The 19,432-nt window shown below is 37.0% G+C and overlaps 1 protein-coding gene and 1 pseudogene across 2 annotated transcripts; both read left to right on the top strand.

Moving 5' to 3' along the window:
* The first annotated feature begins 73 nt into the window (after positions 1-73).
* Positions 74-6,136, top strand: LOC113287577 (annotated as a pseudogene).
* A 5,229-nt stretch (positions 6,137-11,365) lies between these two features.
* On the top strand, positions 11,366-13,928 carry LOC113287578 (protein RICE SALT SENSITIVE 3-like). 2 transcript variants are annotated; one of them, XM_026536365.1, is made up of 7 exons: positions 11,366-11,808; positions 11,932-11,982; positions 12,106-12,237; positions 12,367-12,472; positions 12,592-12,633; positions 12,731-12,787; positions 12,947-13,928. In XM_026536365.1, exons 1-7 carry the CDS (start codon positions 11,678-11,680, stop codon positions 13,745-13,747), a joined length of 1,320 nt encoding a protein of 439 aa, XP_026392150.1. In that variant the 5' UTR covers positions 11,366-11,677; the 3' UTR covers positions 13,748-13,928. The 2 variants fall into 2 exon arrangements, with proteins under 2 accessions (XP_026392150.1, XP_026392151.1); XM_026536366.1 differs by lacking the exons at positions 11,366-11,808; positions 11,932-11,982 and having other exon boundaries at positions 12,127-12,248.
* The last annotated feature ends 5,504 nt before the right edge of the window (positions 13,929-19,432 follow it).

Genomic DNA, 19,432 nt, shown 5'->3' on the forward strand with positions numbered 1-19,432 from the left:
GTTGAGGTCTCCCTGTTCCTGGTTTCCAAAACCTAGACATTCCTACTACTTTTTAAAAAAAAAATCTTGACTAAAATCACGGTTAATCCGCATCCGGCCGTACAATTTTCAGATCCGCAGAGGTCAAATTCGTGGATGATTAGGCCGGTCAAGGTTCAATTTTCTAAATCCGCAACTTTAACAGTTTGGTTACGTGTGACCCCTAATCCGCAACCGTCCGTACGATTGCACACCCCCAGCAATAACAACAAGAACATGTAAAAGCGGGGAAATAGTGGACTATTTATTCTTCTCGTCGTCCTCAAAATGTTGCAAATTTTATGTTTCTATTGCTTTTTTACAACACACTCTCTCTTTAACCTAATCGGCGTTGTAGAGAGAAGAAGTAAAAGAGACATGCTCGTTACCACTGAACCTTCATCGTCTAACGATAACGGATTTGAAGAAGTACCAGACGAGGATCCAAAAGAAGAACCAGACGAATCTGATGGCAATGGGGACGATGATGAAGAAGATAAAATGGATTCTGGGCAAAATGGTTAGTTTCATTTTGTTCTGTTATTAAAATCATTGTTTATCTGTTGTATGATATCTACCGGGTTTTTTTTTTCTGAGCAGAAATTTGTTATTGCTTGTGTTACTTATACATTTAGGGGTTTGAAATTTGTGACTTAATTGAATAAAATTGCAAAAATTTCTGATAAAAATTATTATTCGGATCTCTTAATTATATAGATCTCTGGAAAGAATTATACACCCCATCATTATTGAATCCATATTTAACATATGATCTAAAAGTCTATGATTGAATCCATGGTAGAGTTTTGAGTTTTAGTTAGCTGGGTATTTTATTTTTTTCAGACGGTACTTAATAAATAGTATACATACTTTCACCCGAGTTATATAGTTATTTATTTTACTCTAGAAAAGAATCAGAAATCAAGAGTTTGGATTTGGGTTAAGGACTCCAAAAATTGGAGGTTGCACTGGGAGCTACACTAGTTCATATGGGCTCACCAAGGCAGATATGACGAGGTTCAAGTTGTATCTGACTTGACATCACTTGCTTACATTTAGATGCTGCATGATGATGATGATGGTACCAGGACTTGATCCCAAACCTACTAGATGGTTGATCGCGGTAACAACCACTGATGTATTGGGGAGTTGGTGCGAACATTTCTGATAAGTTGGACAGATTTCTTTCCTAGATGCTTGAGGCACAATTTTCTGCTTGGGGTAATTTGGCGGGTAGATTAAACTAAACAGCTAGCTCTAAACTTTCACAAGGTTTCTTAGCAAATTTAGATGTTTGGAACTGTCTTTGAAGGGGACGCTTCTTTCTTGAGTTGTATGTTGGGGCGCAATTGAGGAATTTTTATGGAATGAGTCTTGGGAATAGCATTTCAGTCGTTCCTCATTATCGTTTTCTAGTAGAAAACAAAGAGTTTTTGTTTGAGGAACATCTAGGTTCAGTCGTTCCGCTGCGGTTTAAGACATTATGGCAGATTTGTCCAGGAGAAAAATTGGGACCTTTAACCCCTTTTCTAATCTTAATAGTTCACATGTCTGTTGGTAAAGGACTCTTTAAGTCTGCTCAAAGTTGAGCTTTTTATGTCAGTCGACAAAGTTTTGGATAGGTGCTTACGTCAAACGAATATGGTCGATATGATTCTTTTTGGAAATAGGGTGGATACATTTGCGTCGATAGACATTCTAAGAAAATTTCAACTGCTCACAATTAACACTAAGCTGGGAAGAATATTGGGGTATAATGGATCATATTGCCTTTTAGTTTTGACCTGCATGTGTTTTATTCGGAATATATTAGCGCAAGTAAAGGAAGGTAGTTAAGTTTCGGGAACTACCGAACTAGTGGAGGAGAGTGTAAATAGTGGCGACATCTCTGTGTTGAATAGGTCAAAACTTGATTGAATAATTGAAATTTAATAATAAGCTGTAATTTAAGCAACTTGCTTCATTTTGGGATCTCTAATTATTTTAATTCAACTCTTTATCTAAAAAATTAAGGATAATAATGGGTGTTGGAGAAGGACATCACATGGGAGAGAATTGGGGGAATGGTGATGAAAACCAAAAATGAGACGGTCGATCAATTGTATTCTGATTACTCGGTTTACTTCTGTTTCCTGATACATGTTTTGATTAGTTGATTGTACCTTGGCTGAGCAATTTTATTGTCTTGGAATGTTTCATATGTTCCCGGTTAGGTGTACACGTGTTTAATAGTTTGAAGCTGAACCTTTTCAGTTTCGATTGTTAATTTTGGTCTGTTAATTGGGGATTCTGAAACCTTCTGGTAAGGTGTCATAGTTCTTCAATTATCCATACATCATTCATGTCTGAAAGAGAGTTGGTATTCTTCTTTTATCATGTTGAAAAGATTTATAACCTTTTCGTTAAAATGTGTTGGGTTTTCAGCTTAGAAAATCTCTCTCATATTGAGATTTTAGATCTAGTGCTTGTATAGCTTCTTGATCACGACGGCATTAGCGGAACAAAAGACGAAATTAGTAACCAACTTTGTACACCTACAAACTGATGCTAAGACAAGCTCAACTGTCACTTAGATCAGCAAGGCTCTGTATTTTCCAAGCACATGTGTTAACCACAATTCTCACTTGTCTCAAATCTCATTTCATTCTTAACCCTGTCATAACTTTTAGTTTTGGTTTCTTTTGTGCTTGTGCTGGCTAATTTTGACGCCTCATATTATATGGTGGGTTGTCCATGTTAAACCCCTGGAGGTGTAACTTATGGGTAAAATTAGATTTATTGCGGTTTTACTTGCCTAATAAAAGTATTCAAGGAATGGTTGGCATTCTCGAAAAACTTTAATAAACCAAAACTATTATCTCAGTAATGTTATTTTGATAAAAATGAGTTGCTATAATTTTTTGGGTGCTTTTATAAGTACTCAATGGTTGATTTAGAAGTGATTATTTCTTCAGTTCAATCCATCAACGTCACATATATTTGTTTGAAATTTTTTAAATGTATGACTTGGAAATAGCTAACCGAGAATAGCTTGGGCGGAAACCATCTCTTCAAACTCTGGAAATATTATCATTCGATAGCACTTTTATTGTGTTATTGCTAATGTTAATAATAAAAAAGATGCTTATTCACAAGAAAGATTTTAGATGCTTCTCTGGGTAAGACATATTTTCTTGAACTTTACTTCGGATCTCTATATCAGGACTAGCTAGAGATTTTCCGTAGGAAGCTTCTTTTTATTTCCTTTCATGATTTTTCCTATTCTGCTATGTAGATTCTAGCCAAGAAGTCGAGTTTAAGGGACACGATGAAGACCTTGAACTAGGGAAATCAAAAGGGGGTGCTTTTGAAGTAAATGTAGCAGGATGTTTTGCGCATGATCATGTTGATGAGATGCCAAGATTACAAGGTAAGACAAGTGAGGGACTCTCCAAGGTTCAAAAATTGGAGAAACGTCTAGTGTCACTTAAAGATAATGGGATTTCGTCCGTTGTTAATAATAAAGGTGTTGGTGCTCAACTAGGAAAAGAAGCATCTAAGGAGGCTCGTGAAAGTTTAGTGAAGCATGATGGTGATGCAACTCACTTAAACAATAAATTCTTGCCCTCTAATGAGAAAGAGGTAGCTAGCAATTTCTTGGTTAGAAATCGTTCTGGATATAAGCTGTTAAGTAATGTGCAAGTAAGCTCTGAGGAAAAAAACAGTCAATCAGGGGATACCGCCAATCCAAGGTCATCAAGGTAGTGGTCTCATATCACTTTAAACCTGAGTTTGATTTTCTCCAGTACGCTATTTTGCACCCTCAACTATTATAGTGTATAGATTAGTTTCTAATACGTCGACTTTTCAGTCTAATCACTCCACAGATACAACCTAGGAGTCAATCCTCTAGCGTTGAGCCCGAGGACAAGAACAAAATACCTGCAACAGCATGCAAGATTTTTGCCAAGGGTCGGTGCACCAAGAGGGATTCATGTAGGATTGCTCATAAAAAAGATAGTGTTCTCAATACTAGCAACATGGCTAAGGATGATGATGAAGTTGTTGAAAGTTTAAAAGGTGGACTGCGGGTCGATGCAGGTACTTTTAGATCGCTTTGGCATCATGCATGTGGAGTTCTTCTCTAGCGAAACTCTCTAACTGGGTCACTTTGTATCAGGTTTAAGGCAAATTGCTAAAAAGTCTAAATTTTCATCTCCTGAGTCGATGTCTTCGGCAGTTGTTGGTTACCCTTCCTTGTGCTCACATTTTTCTTCCGAAAGGAACCTACTCGAGGAGCATGAAGAAAGCCAAAGGTCAGGTAAGACTTCCGAAGATCATAAACAATTGCCTTTGACAAGGGATGATCCGAGCCTCATATCGGTAGACTATGTGGGTGATGAGACTAAGAAACGAAATATCTCTCTTGAAAAGTGCTCCATTGATGCTTCACCAGATGTTCGACGTGCTCTTCAAAAATCCATCAATCCTCGGATTGATGATCCAACTATTTCTTCATCAAGTTTGATCCCTTGGAATTCCTATCTTGAAGAAGACTACAAGCAGTCTTCTCAAGTTCCTTCGCTTAGTAGTAACCGTCATGTTAACCCTTCCTTATTAGTAATAACATAGTTCCTTCTCAACTTGTGAGCGGATATGGATTGGTGCAAAATAACATAGTTCCGAATCATAGTCTTTTATCAAGTAATGCTGGTGCACCTTCAAGCATTTATGGCAAGCATACCTCTTTTGCTTATGGTAAGTGTGGTGCTGAAACCAGTGCGCATCAGAATCTAAATAGTAATCCTGTGTGCTTTGATGGCCATGCTTCTCCAGGTTTTTATAATTCGTTGAACTCAAGATCCGAACATTTTCTCCCTTCTATGGGCATGACGTCGCTGCAGCGGCCTTTTGAATCCTCTAGAATTTCACCTTCTCAAGGGTCCTCTCCTATGAGACATTACACGTTATTTAATACTGGTCAGGGAAATTTTTCTTCCAGATCCACCTCTGTACCTAAAACCCTCTCTTCGCTTTTCTATTCTAGGCCTGAACCAGACAATCTGCCTTCATGTATTGCCACAGTCGATCGAATAGACTATATTAGATATGCTCGCGAGTATAACTGGGAACCTTCTGTTCCATTTCAACCATCTCTCTGTCTTCCGTCAAACTTAAAATCATCTCCTGAAAGTCAATACGACCCTCTTCTTGATAGCATTGAGTTACCTAATGTAGGTGATAGGTCCTTACAATCTTCTTCCTTGACTGAAGGTGTCGTCGTCCAAAATACATCACAAATAAATGCTGATTCTGTCGGCCTTGACCAGCATACAGAGAGTGTTTTTTTAGACAACAGCAAATGCAATCATAGTCCACCCAAGGATGCACCTTCAAGTGAAGCTACAAGAGATTTTGTCGCTGAGAAACAAACTAACATTCTTGTGCCAAAAGATGAGAAGCCTTTAAAACATGATCATGCTGTAATTGCTTCAAATGCCAAGGAAGTACGCCTTGATCGTAGTCATGGGCAAATAGATGGGTATAAGCAGAAGAAAGAAACTAAAGCACAGAAAGTTTTTCGTGTTTCACTTGTTGATTTTGTTAAAGAATTGGTTAGGCCATATTGGCTTGAAGGCCAGGTTAGCAAGGACATGCACAATGTGATTGTAAAGAAAGCAGTTGAGAAGGTCCTTAGCACATTGCAGCCGCATCAAATTCCTAGCACCCCTCAGTTTGTTGATCAGTATCTTCTCACGTCCCTTCCTAAACTTAAAAAGCTTGTTGAGGTGAGCATCTGAAGATTTGTAGGATGCCCAATTTCTGACTTCAGGCTATGCTCAGTTTCCTGTATGTGATGGTGTTCTTGTTTGTATTTGCAGGGATATGTTAGTAAATATGTGAAATCTGAGCTGCAACGGAAGTAATGGAGTCTGTATATATGCCTTGACATGATACTGGCATGATTTTTAAGTACTAGGTTGTGCTTCTACCTTGTAGGGTGGTAGTCATGCCGTCTGTTGTTTCAGGTGGGATGACTTAGATGAACACAACTTATATGTAACTGAGGAAGTAATTGCTTCTCAGATTAATGTTAATCATTATGTCCCAGATCATTTGATCATTTCTAGCTTGCTCAGTTTTTTGTTACGAAGTACTCATTCTGTAGGGCATTTCTTCATGCTTTCTTTCCTCCATGGAAATATTAGCCATTGTTCCTTGCATCATCTCAGCTTGAACACTCTTAGTTTTCTGTTGGAAAGGACTGAAGATTTCAGAGTTGGCTGAAAAAGAGCAGCACTTTGAACTTATATTTATGCCATTATTCTGGAGGATCATAATTGTGGCAATAAACATCATTTGAAAGTAGTACAGTAATGTGGTAACGGTTCTACATGTTTTAGCATTTATATTAACTGTTACAACAATTTCAGAATTTTGGCAGACTGTTCTTGAAAGAACTGCTCTGACAAATTGATTTAACATTTACATTGTTTTGTTGGCAGTATGAGACCACGAGTGTCACACTGTAGTTATTTGGATTTAGCTGGAGCGTAAGCAACTCTCCGTCGATGAACAAACTCTCCTCTTTTATTTTGTGAAAGGTATGGAACTTCAGAGTCAAGGGCTCTTTGTTAACTCCCAAAGTAGCTGTTTACATTTCCTTTTCTTTCTTTTTTTCTTTTCTCTGTGTGTGCGTTACCCCATACTAAATTCCCATTTCAGCATTGCGTATAAAGATCAGTTCGAAAGGCTTACAGCAGTAGGTAAAATTTCAGCGCTTTTAGTAATTCCTCTTGTTAATTAGCATACATCAAATGTCACAATATCACATCTAGTTATTTGGCCCAGTGGTATTCCACTATTTGAAATGTATCAAATAACGAAAGTAGAGGTGAAATACACATGCAGATATCCTGTGTTTTGGGACTTTATCAGGAGTGCTGGATATCCTACTGATTGTACACAAGGTTGCAGCTTTCTTGTGAGTTTCCGTTCTAGATTGTTCAAAACATTGTAGGGTCATACAATTCAAGGTTTTGTGACTGAATTCCTAGATTAGTTTTTTTTTTTTGGGCGTGTCATTCATGAACCTGCAAGGAATTGGTTCAAAAATTGTTTCACATCATGTCGCATGTCTTTTCTTTTCTGGCAAGACACATTATTCTCTTTTTGATTTGTACATCACTTCGTCCTTGTGTTGTTTTTCAGTTTAGGGGGGTTTGTACATAGGGTCACTAATACTTCAATACTTGCATGCCTTGAGGCCAATTTTGTTCACCAAGGTGAACAAAACCTCAGTAAGGGATTGTGGTTGCAACTTCCAACATCCTAATTCCTGAGGACTTACTTTAAGAAATGGAGCTCACACTATACAGTCTCTGGTTGCCCACATAAGTAGGTTGACACTTGGCAGAGCTCTTCCTAGATGAAGTGATTTGACTTCATCAAAGCTACTGACTAGATGAGAGTTGCAGGTAAATTTGATAATTGTATTTACATCTAATAGCCCTAAAGCAATCTTGTAATCCATGTTATGATGGTACTGTTAGGCGGAATAATAGGCACTAGATGGGTTTAGTGCAGAGAGCTCAGCAAACTGCTCATGCATGTGGTTAGGGTGAGGGTGTAAGCAATGTCACCTACCCAATTGGCCAGATGGGTGTGGCCAAGTCAATGTTTTCTCTATTCACGTTTCCACACTTTGTATTAGTAGGCTAGCTTTCGTTGAGCTATAATCTTAACATATACCATTCATAAATCTCTATCTTTGCTGAGCAATCAAAGATATATATATAAAAAAAAAACACATCTACCCAACCTATTACCATCGCAAGCTTTTATTAGATCGTCTCCTTGCGATGGTACATTCTTTCACTGTAGATGTACCAATTATGTGATAGCTTTGCAGAAGATACTATAGAACAAATGAACGGACAAATAGTATTTATGGTGGTTAGTTTACATTTGAAACATTTGATTGAGATGTGCATTGGATGCTTATTTTTCAGGATGGTGAAAGCTGAAGGAACTATCCTTACCTTTTTTTTTCCTCATAAAGGGTTTGGCTTTAGAAAGAGATGTTACTTTTTTGACAGACAAACAGGCAAAATTAGGAAATGTTAGGTTAACTTCTTTCCCTTAGCTGAGACAGAAATCCATCATAGTGATGGTATTTGCCGTAATAATAAGATAATGAGTGCATTTCTATATATGTCCATAGCCTTTCCGTCCAAGAAAAACCCTCATCCTTTTGGGCGAAATTGAATGCCCATGGATATTCTGTTAGGGTCTTATTTTGAGTGAGATGCACCCCATTGTTTGACCATAAGTGCAAGCAATCGAATGATCAATCTCTTCAAGTTTCCTCCCGAGTCATTTTTTAGTCATGTCTTTAGTTAGCGTGAGTTTATTATGAGCAATGGATAGGACAAATCAAATGCACATGATCATGGTCAAACTTTATCAACTAAAATTCAGTTAGACATTGGTATAACTTATCTCAAACTTATGATTAACAATAGTAGTTAACTGTAAAAGGTTGTTATTAACGATGTGTCAAGCAGAAAAAAGGTTGTGTGATCTAAAGGGTTTAGAGTGGTCCTGCGCAGATTAGTATATAATTTGGTTCTGACATTTCGTACGATCTTATTAGTTTCTGTATATAAAGGTACTTAACAAAAAGAGAAAATACTGCTCTATCACGTGCGCAACTGATATTGTCTAACCCGGCCAGGCCAGAGACCAAATTAGTGAGTGTTCATCAGTGTGCGCGTACTCTGGCCTGAATAGCTTGAACCGCTACTCTATGCCGATTTACGGCTGCTCAAGTTCATTGTTAGACATTGGTGATTGGTGTTAGAGCGCACAGAACAAAAAAGACTGACTACCAACTGCCAAATTTACTAGGAGGCTTGAAGTCGATGAACTGAACGCAGTCGAAAGTAATCTGCATGTTTTGTGGTCGGGGTGTAATAAAACGGTAGTCGTCAAAATGAGTCCCCCTTATTGATGAACAGGTCTATAATTTGAATGGCTGACGGAGCATGTCCAAAGAAATGGGTGCAACACACCGCAATTCATGCGCACACTCCCCCTCTCATTTTCTCCTCTTCTCTGGTTTTCCTTCTCTCGTCCTTGCATTTTTTAAATAATGGGCAAGAATGCACCGCCCCATTGCCACTCACGTGTGATCTTTCTCTCTTTTCTTCTCAGCTTTGTTTCTCGCTTTCACTTTCAACTTAATCCTTTTTAACTTCCTTAAACAGATAGTAATCACCGACAAAGTTCGTAGTTATGTTATTTTGACATTTCTGTGCTTTTCTATAAATCTTTTATGTCTGACATTACCAAATTTGATTTTAAAATCAATATAAAAAAAATAGTATTGAATACGAATCTCAACTACAGACTCATACGCTGTCTTTTGACCAGTAAAAGATTCTATGTATGACAATACTACTTTATGATAATAAGCTTCTTCTTTTGTTTTCTTAATGCAATTTTCTTTTGTTTTCAAATGTGATTGTTAAGGCTTTTTAGTGTGATGGTCAATGACTTAATGTGATATGCTTCAAAAAAAAAAAAAAAAAAAAAAAAAAAAAAAAAAAAAAAAAGACTTAATGGACGTTTAAAGTTAAACCTAACCTAGCTAGCTAGGAATCTTGTTTACCAGGGATTGTTTTTCTATGTCTCACATCCAACCTGGGTTGCACGGACGCTCCATTTTCGGAACCGTGTCCGCGTCAGACACGAGACGTTGACACGACGCATGTCCGACGCATCAATTTGTGCGTCCTGCGGGCGTCTGGTTACATCAATAATTCGGATTTGACTTTTCGTTTTCAGTTAAACTTCTTCCTTTATTTGTACTATTATTAACTACATGAAGAAAGACAATCATTTAGATCAATTATTTAGATTTTTATTAGGGTTTTGTTATTGGAAATGACATCATATATATCTTTAGTTGGGTATATGTTGTTCTAAGAATGCGTTTTGATTGTGCCATGTGTTTAATAGTGATTAATTGCTTGACCTTCGACGTGTATTAACAAACGATATCTTTTTTCCCTTTGAAATTTATACACATGTAGCATCATTTTCTAATTTTTAGAATAGAAACAACTTACTTTGTTGTATAAATATATGATTATATGTATAAATAAAATATGTATATACGTGTCCGCGTCCTTGTTTTCTGAGAATTTTGTATTGTCCGTGTCCGCGTCGTGTCGTGTCCGCTTCTATGCAACCCAGCACCCAACTCAATCCAATGGGTAGGGAAATCCAGACATTGGACACACAGATTTTCTCAAATCTCTTCACAGACAGTTATTGAGGCATGAATTCTGAGAAAATAATGCCAAAAATACCAAGATAGCGTACAAGTTGATTCTTTTTAAAAGTTGTCTCAATTATGAAGAATATAAATGAAAAATCATGTCCCTTATTCAATCTTTCTACAGAAGTTCATTTTTGCTTTCTTCTTGAACTGTCCGATTCGTATAGGACAGAAAGATCACACGCATCCCTCTTTCATGACTAACTCGGCTTAATTATACCTTTTAATCCTTAGTTTTCCGAATCAAAAGAGATTAGTAGTGGTGTTTGATGGTCCTAGTTGCATGCTCAAAGAAGGACAGGCCTCATATCTTTTGGGCGAAGCGTGGGACATTGGCTTGTGTAAACAAAGCCATAGGTTACTTGATCCAATAGCCGCTCCCACCACCACCATTACCAATTTGATCTGCAATAGTAGGATCCTGTCCACCAGATCTTAGGGTCCCCCCACACATACACGGGATAACAAAACAGAGGGTGTTTTTCCTATAGAAATGTGGAAATGTTTAGGCGAAGGGTTGGGCGCTGTTTTGGCTTGGTGGGGAATTTATGTATGACTCCCTCCGTTTCAAAAGAATAGACAGGTTTATGTGTAAATTTCTTGAAACTGAGGGAGTACTATATTTCTTGATTACCAAGCAAGCAAGCATTATCAGTAGTACCAGGGAAAAAAGAAAAGGGGGGTCATTAATGGAAAAAAGATGAAAGTATGAGAAAATAAGCCAAACAAATCAGTCTCTGTTGTTGATGAGTAAACAAAAGAACAAAGGGTTAAACCACAGTTGTAATGCTTTGCAATCAGGTGGTTAGAAATCTACAGATTCAGTCTCCCTCCTACATACACATATTGTGGACCCAACAACTTTAATCCACGTCGCATATATTAAGTAAGGGTAGGGCAGGACCATTGCGAGCAGAAACAAGTATTAAATGAAGGCAGTTTGTATGACATCATTTCCTTCCTTGTTTTACGAATTTGATGATCACAAAAGATAAACAAACCCCTAGACATCATCTCTCTCTCTGTGCCACACACACACACGCTCGCTCGCTCACGCATACATACACTCATTCTCTCCTGGTCTTTCCCTTTCTCTCTTCTCTTTTTTCTTTTACTTTTTTCTTCTTTAAGAATCCCTCAGACTCAGACTATACATTACACACCTGCAGTCAGTGCATAGTTAGGATAAAGAAAAGAAAGAAAGTCACAGAAGTTATGTTGTGTGTCTGAGAGAAGAGTATTTGCTGAAGAAGAGATAAAAAAGAAAGGGGAAGTTCATCAGTTAGAAATTCAAGTGATTTTGAGTGAGAGAGTGAGAGTGAGAAAGAGAGAGACATGGTGGGCTCAGGAGTATCAGATAGGAGCAAAGAAGCTGTTGGGATGATGGCACTTCATGAGGCTCTAAGAAGTGTTTGTCTTAATACAGACTGGACTTACTCCGTTTTCTGGACAATAAGACCTCGCCCGTACTGTTTCACTACTCTCTCTTCTTCCATATTCCTTGATTATACTGTTTCAACTAAACTTGATGTGTCCTTACTTCCTTGACAATTTTACTTAAATTTGTTTTTATTTTTCTGAAAATATAGGAGAAGCAGAGGTGGTAATGGCTGCAAAGTGGGCGATGATAATGGTAGCTTGTAAGTTTTCTCTCTCTTTGGAGTGTCTGAACAGAGGGAACACAAATAGGCAAACCAAAGACATGTTTTAAGAGTGATTTTGAAAGTGGGTTTTTGAACTTTGGTACTATTTTGTTTTTCTAGGATGTTGATGTGGGAAGATGGGTTTTGCCGAGGGAGTTCAGTAGCTGAGTGTCTTGAACAAATTGATGGAGAAGATCCAGTGAGGAAAGCTTTCAGCAAAATGTCCATTCAGTTGTACAACTATGGAGAAGGGTGGGTACTGGGTAGGTGTTATTTTTTAATTTTTCATAATTATAAAATGTGTTTTTACGGATTTTTGAAGATAAAATAAAAAAGAAAACTTATCACTTTCATGTGTGATTTGATTGATTGATTTATTAGGCTGATGGGAAAGGTTGCTTCTGATAAATGTCATAAATGGGTTTTCAAAGAACCTTCTGAATGTGAACCTAACATCTCTAACTATTGGCAGAGTTCTTTTGATGCTGTAAGTAATTACTCCGCAGTTGGGTTGCATTTTCTGGTCCACGTTTTAGCCTTTTCGATTTATTACTAGGTTTTTACAATCTAACATTAATTTTATGAATGTTTTTGGTCTCATTACAGATTCCTCCTGAATGGACTGATCAGTTTAACTCAGGTATTCAGGTCAGTGTTGAATCATAACATTCTGTTTGACCTCGATAAATTTCTGATTTTTCATAAATTTTTAGTTTGGTTTGATTTATGCTGTTTTCATTAACAGACAATAGCTGTTATACAAGCTGGTCATGGTCTCTTACAGCTAGGTTCTTGCAAGATAGTAAGTGCTTTCAGTTTTAATCTTTCTCCTTCAATATGTGTAGATTTATTAGTATGATTTACTTGTCGGACTGTACGGGTAAAATACTTTTGAAATTTATAGGAACTGATCTGGATTTTTGATTCTTGTGTGCACATTGGACGTGATATTTATCCTCAGATAGCCGAAGACTTGCACTTTGTACTCAGAATGCGACATACTTTTGAATCCCTTGGTTATCAGTCTGGGTTTTATCTATCCCAACTATTCTCTTCAACTAGGAATTCATCGTCGTCTTCTATTCCTATGAAGCAATGTGGTACTCCAATTCGCCCTCCACCGCCTATTTTCAATTGGAGCCAAAGGCCACTCCCATCTGTCGCTTCGCAGCATTACCAAAACATGACGAGACTCGGATTACCACAGAACAAAGATGAAACCCATCACTTTATGCTCCCAAATACCTCTGATGCACAAATGGAGGATATGATGGCCGAACACGAAGCTGACATAAAATGGCCTAATGGGTTATCTTTCTTCAATGCTCTCACTGGACGAGCTGATGATGCAAAACTTTTATTTGGGGCAGATGGGGTTGGAAACAAATCAAACCAACAGCAACAGCATCACCATCCCAATCTTGGAGGGAAGAATTCAAATTCAGCAATAAATCTTTCTAGCAAGGCGGATGAAACCAAGGGAAATTCGGAAACTTCAAATTCACATAGCCGCCATGGAAACAGAAGCGAAAACAATCCGAGCGGTGAAAATGTGAATGACTACTTGAGCTTAGAGAGCCATGGTCACAATGTTAAAAAGATGGAGAAAAATTTCAAGAGGAGTTTTACGTTGCCTGCAAGAATGGCCACATCATCTTCTTCATCTTCAATGGATCAACACCATCCACATCATCCAGTAGATTATAATAGAAACCCTGAAGCTGGTATGTACTCGGATTTCATTGACAATTTCCTAGAGTAGTTAGTGATATGCTAGAAAGAAAAACCGTGTACTAGAGTGAAGGGATTGTGAAAGTTGTATCTAATAGCGAACAAGGTTTCGCTTTTTCATCTACTGCTCATATTCCTTTGCTTTAAGTTGGAGCTTGTTTTCTGGTTCGACCCTCTTTGTTGCTTATCAATTTTGCTTTCTTTTGACTCAATTCTTTGATTCTTCGTTGTTCCTCAAGCTTTTTTTTGTTTTTTTTGTTTCTGTGTTTCTTGAAACAAGCTATGGATTTTACAAACAGCCAGAAGAAATTCAACCTTAAGGTGTACCACAACTTCTTCAGTATGCCTAGATGTCTTAAGAATATGTATGTTCAGTTGTAAATTATAAGAAAATGAACCCCCTAAAGTTTGTTCCATTATCTTGATTAGTTTGAGCGTTTAACGTAACTGCCTTTGCTCCAGTCGAAAGGGATTTTCTTTTGCTGGCTCAAGTTTGGTACCATGATAAAACTACCATGTTAGTTGTAGTAGGACAAAATACCAGTTAAAAGTTGCGGGTAAAATTCTCAATAAGTCTTACTGCTTTTCTCGTTGATCATCCAAGGTATTTATACAATTACAGACCTGTTTCTCAAGACATTCAAGGTATTTATACATTCAATTCTTGTTTCTCAACACATTTGATTCCTAATATGATTCAAATAAGCTAAAACACATCTCTTAAATATAGTCTCTTATAGACTCCTATTATATCTCCTAATATCCTCCACCAAGATGGAACATGGAGATCTCGAATGCCTATCTTGGACAAAAGAAAGTTAAACTGAGCTTTTCCCAACGCTTTTGTGAAAATGTTCGCCAATTACACCGTTGTAGGAGCATATGGTGATACAATCTTCCCTGCTATTGCATCTCTGATAAGATTATCTACTTCTATATGTTTTGTTCTTTCGTGAAATACTGGATTTAGAGCAATGTATAATGCTGACTGACTATCACAAAAGAGGTTCATCTCATGAGTACGATGAACCCATAAATCACCAAGTAATTGTTTCAACCACTTTAATTCACACGTCACTGCTGCCATAGATCTGTATTCTACTTCTGCTAACGAACGAGAAACTGTATGCTGCTTCTCAGTTTTCCAAGATACAGGCGAGAAACCAAGAAGCACAAGCCAACCTGTTAATGAACGTCTTATTAATGGACAACTCGCCTAATCTGAATCACACCATCCTTTTAAACAAAGGACACCGTCAGAACGCAATAGGATTCCTTGTCCATGTCTCTTCTTCAAATATTTAACCACACGAAGCGCTGTTTCCCAATGTTCTACTCTTGGATGTTGCATAAATTGTGATAAAATATGCACCGAGTATGCAAAGTTTGGTCTTGTTAATGACAAATAAATCTGACGACTTACCAATCGTCTATGTTTTTTTTCCATATCATCTATTATCTTGCCTTTTGCTAATGCCAGGTGATGATTTGTTTCTATTGGGAATTCTGCAGGCTTTCCTCCTAATAACCCAATCTCCGTGATAATATCAAGTGCATATTTCCTCTGACATATGTTGAACCCTTGCTTACTACGTGCAACCTCTAGGCCTAGGAAATGTAGTTCCCAAGATCTTTTATTTAAAACATTGACCCAAATAAGTTTTAAAGTTGTGAAGTGCAACCAAATCATTGCCTTCCACAATAAAATCATCCACATAAACCAAGACATTAAGCTGCATATTTCCTTTCGTTGTTGTAAAGAGAGAATAATCTGAATATGACTGTTTAAAGCCATAATTCTTCAAAGTCGTTGATAACTTCGTAAACCAACACCGGGGTGCCTGTTTTAGACCATACAACGACTTCTTCATTCTACAAACCATATTAGGATTTACCTTAGAAAATCCCGAAGGTATCTTCATATACACTTCTTCTTCAAAATCACCATGAATAAATGCATTGCGTATATCCATTTGATGTACTTTCCAGTTCTTAACTGCTGCAGCTGCCAGAAAAGTGCGAACTATCGTCTTCTTTTCCACTAGTGCAAATGTCTCATTTAATCTAATTCTTCAACTTGATGATTCTAAAATATCACCAATCTTGCTTTCAAACGTATCAAATTTCCATTTTCACCACTCTGTATGAATCCACTTGCTCTCTAATGCCTTCTTTACAAGTGGTAACTCCTCCAATTCCCACGTTCCTTGTTCTTCCAGTGCTCGTATTTATTCATTCATGGCTTTCTGCCAACCTGGATGTTTTATAGCTTCCTTGAAGCTCTTAGGTTCACTTCTAGCAGTTAAAGCTGCAAGATATTTTCTGTGTACGGCAGAAAAACAGTCACAACTAACATAATATGTTACAGGATACGGAGTACCCGAGGCCTATGATTGTGTAGATTGAATTGAAGATGGACTAATTTCTCGTACTGTTTGAGTCCGCTGGAAGGAATTTTCTGACGCTTGCCTTTACCCATCTCACTGATGTTATTATCTACCACAACCTCTGCTGGTGTATTACTTCCACTGTCACATTAAAAGGAGGTGAAATTTCTGCTCATTCTCTTCTGTTTGTTCTTGTATACTTTCCTCTATTATTTCTGCTTCACATCCAAAATTGGACTGCGGTTCATTACTACTTTGTTTGTATTGTTGTTGTTTACCATGTTGATGTTCAAAAACATGTCTAGGTGATGAAAACTCCTCCATGTCCTCATGTACTTGTTGGAGTTGTGTTGTTGTCGCTCCATCTAATCTAGTTCCGTTTGTAGGTAAGGTACTCAAGTTCTTTGACTGCTGATTTGCTGGTACACTCAAGTTATTGGCACGAATAATGTTGGTGCGCCATTGCTTATGCCACCTATGCCAGATGCAAAACCACCTTGACCACCAGTCCAGCCACCTCTTCCATATCCTCTTCCCCCACGAGGTCTATCTCCCTACCATTCAGGATACCCGATCAAATTAATAACATCCTTATTCAGAATGTCCCTCTCAATTACAATGTATGCAAAATTTTACACTAGTATCATGATTACTGGTGTTTCCTCTTTAATCGGTTTGTACCTTAAAGGCCATGACATTTTCTTGGACATCTTTAGATAGTGAAGATTCTCCCATCTTCAAACATTTAGCATTCACTATTTTCCAGTATGTACTTTCAATGAATAATAATGGATTTCTCCCAACAATTGTTCACGAATCGACCCACACATGTTGTCTAAACAATTCAAAAAATAATGAAGGTAAGGTAATCTTCTTTTCCCAGAGTAGTGATTTGTTGTCGCAATATTACAAGTGCAGTTACCACACTTGCATTGTGGTATTTTCATATATGTCACATGTTCATCCCATATCTTGTTTAGTCTCCCATAATACACAACTACACTATCATATTTTCTTTGTTTGCACTCTCTCAGAGAGGGTTTGAGTTAACAAATTCTGGTTTCGCTAATAACACAAAATCTACCCTTCAAGTGTGTCCAGAAAAAATTGGCATCATTATAATCTTCCAGTGCTGATCGAATAGAAGAATCTAGTGTATTGTTAATCCAAGAGACAATCATTGAATGGGAAACAATTCCATTCCTCCAACTATTCAGAGTCTTCACTCTTCAGGTTCCTTTACATCGCCTTCAACAAAGCCAAATTTACGCTTTGCTTTCAATGATCATCGAATGGCTCTAGCCCATTCATCATAATTAGTTCCTCTTAATATGATCTGGGTAATAGTAATTCCAGTACCATCACTTGATCATAGATGATACACTTTTTCTTTACCACTGTGATGATGTACCGAATAATTCCCTTTCTTTCCTCCTTGGTATGCTATTTCTTTTTCTTCCTTCGCCGCTTAAAGAAAATTTGAAAAAAGATTTAGGGTTTGAACCAGGATCTTGAGACCATGAAAAATTCTCAATAAGTTTATCTTCTTTTCCCATCAATCATTCAATGTATTTATACAATTACAGACTTGTTTCTCAAGACATTCAATTCTTGTTTCTCAAGATATTCGATTCCTAATATAACTCAAATAAGCTAAAATGCGTATCTCCTAAATATAATCTCCTATAAAATCCTAATAAATATGTATGCTCAGTTATAAATTATAAGAAAATGGATCTCCTATAGTTCCATTATCTTGATTAGTTTGAACGTTTCATATAACCAGCTTTCCTCCAGTCGAAAGGGATTTTATTCCGCTGGATCAAGTTCGGTACCATGGTAAAACTACCATGTTAGTTTGTAGTAGGACAAAATACTAGTTAAAAGTTTCCGGTAAAATCAACATCTTGACTAATTGGCATGGGAAACCAGATATATCAACAAATCTATACCACCTGACAACATTTTTTACTAGCAAACCACCTGAAGTATCTTTTGGGGACTAAAAAACCCCGATTCTAAGTGGCCAATCCCTTTACCTGTCCACACAACCATAAGAGAAGATCAATGTCTCTAATACGGAGGTAGTCAGTTAGGATTTGTGGAGATTTCCGGAAAAATACAAAATCTATTGTTATTGAAACAAGATTTTTTTTCAAAATTTCTGAAAAATACCTATTATTTGATAAAGAGTTTCTGAAAATCTACCAAATCCTCAGTTATTATTGGGTGTAAAGATTTGGATTTTTTAGAGACTTCGAGAGATTTTTTTAGTTGAAATAGGCTTGAATATGTGATATTTTGTGAGACTTTTTTCCAAAGAATCTGTAAATAAAAAATGTGCAAAATTATTAAAATTTTTTTGATAGAACTACAAAGAAAAGGAAATGACACATTTTCGTCTATCTTAAACATATTAGTTAGTAAAAACATTAAATTCTTTTTAGTGATCAAAAATATTTTGTCATTTGATTGGTGTTTTTTTTTTACTACGATGAAAACTCTATACGAATCATTAAGAGTCTTCAAAATTTAAAAACTTAATACAAATACTCTCAAGCAACAAGTTTCTCAAAATCTCTATAAATCCTAATCGACTATCCCCTTGTAAAACTAGTATGAAATATGTTTTGACTTTTTCGATTTTGTAGTTAGTACTGGAGCAGAAGTATCATTGGTGGCACTAGAACCAAACCAATGAAATTATCTTCCGAATTGTAAAACTGGAAGAAAAATTTCGTGGCTATGCTCCAACAAATCCATGATCGAGACGTTAGAATTGGAAATTATTTGAGGTTACGCTCCCATAAATCCCTGATCTTAGAGCCCAATCTCTTTACATATCCACGCAACGACAAGAGAAAATAAGTCTGTAGGTAAAACTAGTATAAAAATGTTGTAACTTTTTTGTGTGGATTTTGCTGGAACAAGATCACCGCTAGCTGCACAACCAAAACTAAACAAAGAATTCAAGAGTTGCATGGAATTTTCTTTAAATGAATTTTCTTAAAACGTGTATTGACTAGGTATATCTAAAGTAATGTTTATCCACCTGCGAAGCCAGTCACATCTATCATGTTGAAAATGGGAATAATTCAAAAGGCATGGTGAACCTTTTTAGTATGATATGAATCACCTATCATGGATAATTCAATAGATCTCTGGCTTTTGTCGAGGTTTTATGCGCTCAGTTTTTGTAGGAACGTTTAGATTTGTAAGAAGAACATATCCCCTATATTAGCTTCAAATATGTTACTATTTAGGATTTATTAAAAAAAACACGCCAGTCTCGGACTAAGAATCGAACACGGTAGTTGAGTATCAGAATT

Source organism: Papaver somniferum, chromosome 6, assembly GCF_003573695.1.
Source record: "Papaver somniferum cultivar HN1 chromosome 6, ASM357369v1, whole genome shotgun sequence".
Taxonomy (NCBI): Eukaryota; Viridiplantae; Streptophyta; class Magnoliopsida; order Ranunculales; family Papaveraceae; genus Papaver; species Papaver somniferum.

Bases quoted from the DNA above. Each gene is read 5' to 3' on its own strand.
- LOC113287578 (XM_026536365.1), top strand. From the start codon at position 11,678: ATGGTGGGCTCAGGAGTATCAGATAGGAGCAAAGAAGCTGTTGGGATG. The intron at 11,983-12,105 runs GTAAGTTTTCTC...TTGTTTTTCTAG, and splicing joins GGCGATGATAATGGTAGCTT to GATGTTGATGTGGGAAGATG. The intron at 12,473-12,591 runs GTAAGTAATTAC...GTCTCATTACAG, and splicing joins GGCAGAGTTCTTTTGATGCT to ATTCCTCCTGAATGGACTGA.